General features: G+C 34.2%; 1 protein-coding gene across 1 annotated transcript; it reads left to right on the plus strand.

Annotated features, from left to right (window-relative positions):
- The first annotated feature begins 1296 nt into the window (after positions 1-1296).
- LOC136813647 (uncharacterized) lies at positions 1297-4020 on the plus strand. Its single transcript, XM_067070153.1, has one exon. It carries the CDS (start codon positions 1297-1299, stop codon positions 4018-4020), a length of 2724 nt encoding a protein of 907 aa, XP_066926254.1.
- The last annotated feature ends 1980 nt before the right edge of the window (positions 4021-6000 follow it).

A 6000-nucleotide genomic window follows, 5' to 3' on the forward strand; every position in this document is an offset into this window, starting at 1 on the left:
GTTAGAACAAAAGCAACTAAAGCCAAAACTTTGTACAACATTTCAGATACTTTAATCATTCAATTACTCATTTTTGGTTACGACCGATTAACCAACACCTCTAGAAAGTTAGCTCCAAATTTAAGAATCGAAACGGACATTGAAAATGTACTTATAGGGAAACTTCATTTACAGGCCATTATTTATCACCATGGGAATACTGCAAATAGTGGTCACTACACTGCAGCTGTAAGATACGGAGAAATGTGGTATTCAGTTGACGATGAGCGTGTTGTGGCTATTGGAAATAATGTATTTAGATGTACGGTCAATGACCATATTGTTCCTTACTTATTGATCTATAGAAAAACAACCGAAATAATACCGATTACTCCTTCGAGTCAAGATTTTTTTATTGAACCAAATGTCAATTCTTCAAAAGATAATATCCCAACAGCAAATATAACCACACAATATGTAGCTGAAAACAACACTCCCGAAGTAAAAAATCAAAATTCTTTTTTCTCAAAAATTGATGATAATAATGAGTTGAATCCTGAAGTCATGATAAAGAGATCACTTGTTTTAGAGCTAGAAAGACAAAGCAGAAAAACAACGATAAACCCGTCTGAGTCAATTTCCACCACACCTGTAAAAAGAAAACGTAAACTAACAGTTTCTTCGAATAAATCTGTCATGAAGAAAATGCGGTGTAATTTTGATAACACTCAAATTGATTCAGCCAGAAAATCTGCACGAAAAAAAATGCAAAATTTGCGGGAAAATCAAAATGATTTAGAAAAGAAAGAAAGCCAAAAGTCTGCACAAATAAGAATGCGAAATTTGCGAGAAAATCAAAACGATTTCGAAAAGAAAGAAAGCCAAAAATCTGCACAAAAAAGAATGCAAAATTTGAGGGAAAATCAAAATGATTTTGAAAGAGATGAAAGTCGAAAATCTGATAAATCAAAGAAAAGGCTTTTTCGAGAAAATCAAAATGATTTTGAAAAGAAAGATAGCCAAAAATCTGCACAAAAGAGAATGCAAAATTTGAGGCAAAATCAAAATGATTTTGAAAGAGATGAAAGTCGAAAATCTGATAAATCAAAGAAAAGGCTTTTTCGAGAAAATCAAAATGATTTAAAAAAAAAAGAAAACCAAAAATCTGCACGGAAAAGAATGCAAAATTTGCGGGAGAATCAAAATGATTTTGAAAAAGAAAGTGTTAAAAAAAATAATCGGATAAAAAAGGGGAAATTTCGACAGCTTAGCAAAATAGAGGAACAAAAAGAATTTGATAAAGTTCAAAGATCAAGCATGGTTGACCCTTCGATAACTTTAACCAAAGCTTTTGAAATCGTAAAGCAAAAATTTGTAACAGCTACACAAAACGGCCCGACAAACAAATGTCACATATGTCTAAAATGGGAGTACAAGGGAAACGGCAAGCGGTTCCTCCATAAAGAATATGAAGGCTTACCAATGTTTGAAGAATGTGATGCTGTCAACTTACATTGTGATTCAGAAGAAAAATACTGGATTTGCCACCCATGTGATAAAGCAATAAAAAAAGAAAAGTTACCAGTGCAGGCTCAAGCAAATAATTTGCAACTGTCTACAAGAATTCCTGAATTAGATGATTTGTGCCCCATAGAAATGATGCTTGTGTCGCAAATTATTCCCTTCATGTTTATTGTACCAAAACATAAAGGTGGGCAGCAAGGTCTCAAAGGACAGTGCGTAATGGTTCCGGCAAATCTAGACAAAATTCAAAAGATTTTACCAAGAGTTTGCAGTGAAGAATTTTTAATATCACTTGCTTTAAAGCGACGTCTTACAGATAAAAGCTATGTGAATAAACAAAATATCCGACCTGCATTTGTTACAAAAGCTTTAGAAAAGTTAGTTGAAATAAATAAATTTTATGAAAATGTTGTACCTAATGCGAGATGGGAAGATGAAAGTTTGAGAAGAGACCCTGAATTATGGTCACTACTTACTGATAAAAATGCACAACCTCAGCAAGATGATGAAAGTGATAGTGATGATAACATTGAAGGCAATGATAAAAATCACGAAAAACAAATTAAAGATAACAATTCCTCCCAGCCAACTCTAATGTATGAAATTGAAGGCGCAAATATTACTTCAGAACAAGCTATTGAGATTGCTCATAAACAACCCACCCCTATATCATCTGATGAAATTGTCAATATTGCACCGTGCGAAAACGAATTGCCTGTGTCATTCTATTCTGAACCAGATTGGGAAGCATTAGCTTTTCCAGGGCATTATCCTGATGCTAAGAATTACTTCAATACGCCTAGAGATAGGAATATAACTCCAATAAAATATGTCCATGCCAGGCTGAAATCGTCAGATGATAGATTTGCTTCAGATCCTCAGTACATATTTCATTCTTTGCATTGGACGGAAAGCTCGAATGTTGCTAGTGCAATCAGTTTTTCACAGCAAAAACACTTTCAAAGTGATATTTCTGCAGGATCATTGACCAACCCTGATAACGTTAGACAAATGATAAATGATGACCAAATTTTCCAAAACTCATTCAAGAATATTAGAGGAACTCCACAGTGGTGCCATAACATGATGTTGGATGTTTTAGCTAAATGTCGTGTGTTTGGACCTAGCACATACTTTCTTACATGGAGTGCAGCATTATTTAAATGGACTAATATTATCAAAGTAGTCGCTACACAATACGGAGAAACTCTAACAGATGAAGAGGTGAATAATATGAGCTGGAGTGAAAAAGTTCAATATTTAAAAAGAAACCCTGTCACAGTAGCCAGACAAATCGATCACATTTTCAATAAAGTTTTTCCAAAAATGCTCATGAGCGGCTTGCATCCAATAGGACAGATTTTAAATTATGACGATAGAAGAGAATTTCAACATCGTACGGGGCTGGAACACGTCCATTCACAAGTCCATATTAAAGATGCGCCTAAAATCAATGAGAGAGACAGTAGCAAAGACAACGAGGTTATAGATTTCATTGACAAATATATCACGTGTCAGCTACCGGATAAAGAAAAATATCCTGAGCTCTATCATCTAGTTAACACAGTTCAAAAACATCATCACACATTTACTTGTAGAAAGAAAAGTGGATCAAGATGTAGGTTTAAAGCACCTTGGCCACCTTGTGAAGAAACTCGTATTATACGTGGAAAATACATTGATAAAAATGAGTATAGACAAAGCAAAAGAATTTTAGATAAGGTACTTGACGAAATTAATAATTGCAGTACAGATCTTGAAAGTGTTACTCTTGATGATTTATTATTATCTTGTGATCTTTCAAGAGATGAATATTTCTCTGCATTAGATATAGTTCAAAGAAAGCTGACTGTGATTTACAAAAGGAAACCTCATGAAACTAACATCGGCCCATACAATACTGTCATAATTAGCCTTTTACAATCAAACATGAACATTCAGTACGTTACAAATATGTATGCGGTGTTAGCGTATATTACTTCTTACATGTGTAAACCAGAAAGAAATATGAGTGAACTTATGAAAAAGGCACACAAAGAGGCATCTGGAAAAGCTGTAAAAGATAAATTGCGTGCTATAGGAAATGTGTTTTTGACTAAACGTGAAGTATCGACTCATGAAGCGATAAAAAGGACTCTGTCTTTAAAGATGCGAACCTCGAATATTGATGTTGAATATATTCCATCAGGACCAAAAGAAAAGCGATTAAGGATGTTAAAAAATCCATCTGAGCTAGCTAAACTCGATCCAGAGTCCAAAAATGTTTACAAAAAGAATTTAATTGACAAGTATGCTAATCGTCCTAATAACTTAAGAGACATGTGCTATGCTGACTTTGCTTCCACGTATACTTATCCAAAGAAAAACGAAAATGAAGAAGAAGATGAAGTAAATGAATCTGACAATGAAACAGAAACTATCGAGATTAATGCTGAATTATCCAAAACAATTACATTGAAAAATGGCATGGGGAAAATGAGAAAAAAGAAGCCGCGCGTGTGTAATCCGATATCATAAAGTTAGTAAACTTCAAGATAGAAATAATTACTACCTTGTACTTCTCCAATTATACATGCCTTGGGAAAATGAAGATACCATTAAAGGAGATTGTGCAACATTTGAAGAAAAATTCTTTGAAGTTGAAGAGGTGATTATGCCAAACATTTTAAAACATGATTCTAATTTTAACCAACCAAATGAAATAGACCTGGACGAAATACCCGTTTATGATAACTCTGACTCAGAAAGTAGCAGTGAAGATGAACAAGGCAACGATTATGGTGTATTTCATCCAGATTTGATAGACTTTGATCAAGACAAGGAATCTAATGATGAATCGAATGAGAACCCCTTGATACCTTTTACTGTGACAAATCAAAATCCTGCTATGCCGCGTGATTTATTTTACAATATGTGTTCTAATTTTAACGAAAAACAGAAAAACTTTTTTAATTACATATTTAAATATGTCGTGACTCTTAAATTAGCTGAGAAAAACAATTCCCTTGAAAAACCAGACCCATTTAGAATTCTATTAAGTGGTGGTGCAGGTGTTGGAAAAAGTTTCTTAGTAAAAGCTTTGACTGAACAGTTGAGAAAGATCTTGAAAGAGCCTGGTCAAAATTGTGACACACAACCATCTGTTCTTGTAACTGCATCAACTGGTAAAGCAGCAGCAAGCATTGACGGAACCACCTTGCACTCAGTGTTGAAACTACCGATATATGGAAAGGGGACATACGTTATTAATAAATCACTCAGCAATTCAAATATGCAAAATCTGAGAGTAAAATTTAAATACTTAAGGATTCTTATAATTGACGAAATCTCTATGATTGGTGACAAAAGTTTTGATGATTTGAATTTAAGATTGCAAAATATCAAAGAAAATAAAGATTCGTTTGGTGGCATTTCCTTGTTATTGATTGGAGACTTTTTTCAGTTGACACCTGTTGGTCAAAACTCAATATACGACCCAAAAGGTTTAAGATTCGCATGGGACGAATTCCAACTTTACGAGTTAGAGGAAATAGTTAGACAAAGTGGAGATTCCGAATTCGCTGAATTACTTAATAGGCTTCGTGAAGGTAACCATACGTCAGCTGATATCGAAAAAATTTCATCTTTCGAACAAACTGATACAACTGAATGGCCTGAGAATTTCATGAAAATGTACATAACTAACCGACTAAAAGATCAGCAAAATTCTCTTTGCTTGAGACAATGTAAAGAATGGGGTAATAAACATACCTCTTTAGCAAAAGATGAGTCAAGAACTAAAGTTAGCTTAAAGAAAGATATGCCAATCAATGAGACTGCAGGGCTACCAAAGGAATTGACGATATGTGTTGGAGCTAGAGTCATGCTCACAATCAACAAAGATGTTGAAGATAAATTGATTAATGGCTCAACCGGGATAGTTCGATACATTCAAGGGCTTAGAAACAACAAACCCTCAGGTATGATATTGGTTCAATTTGACAATCCCTCATCTGGTAACAAACTGAAAGACTCGAGATTAAAATATGAATACAAATCATGCGTTCCTATTTACCCAGAAACAAAAACTTTTAAATTCAATGACATTGAAATTACAAGAAAACAGTTCCCATTGATTGTTGCATTTGCTACTACGATTCACAAAGCACAAGGTAGTACATTGGAATACGCTAGTGGGAATTTAGATCAATCAACTAGAAGTGGGAAAGGGTTAACACCAGTTGGACCAGGGCTTCTATACACGCTACTTTCTCGTGCCACATCTAGTAACAATATACATTTATTGAATTTCAAGCCTGATAAACATATTGTTGTAAATAATAAGGCCCTAAAAGCAATGGAGGAAATGAGATCGAATAAGGCTTTATTGTTAACTCATCCGTTGGAAAGAATGCACGGTCCAAACTTGTGTCTTTTCAATATTAGATCATGGAATATGCATATTGAGCATTTCCTATCTCAAGAAATTTACACCTCTACATGCTGCTTGCTATGTTT

This window comes from Clytia hemisphaerica, unplaced genomic scaffold (assembly GCF_902728285.1).
Source record: "Clytia hemisphaerica strain Z4C2 unplaced genomic scaffold, Clytia hemisphaerica genome assembly, whole genome shotgun sequence".
In the NCBI taxonomy this organism is placed as follows: domain Eukaryota; kingdom Metazoa; phylum Cnidaria; class Hydrozoa; order Leptothecata; family Clytiidae; genus Clytia; species Clytia hemisphaerica.

Bases quoted from the DNA above. Each gene is read 5' to 3' on its own strand.
- LOC136813647 (XM_067070153.1), top strand. From the start codon at position 1,297: ATGGTTGACCCTTCGATAACTTTAACCAAAGCTTTTGAAATCGTAAAG.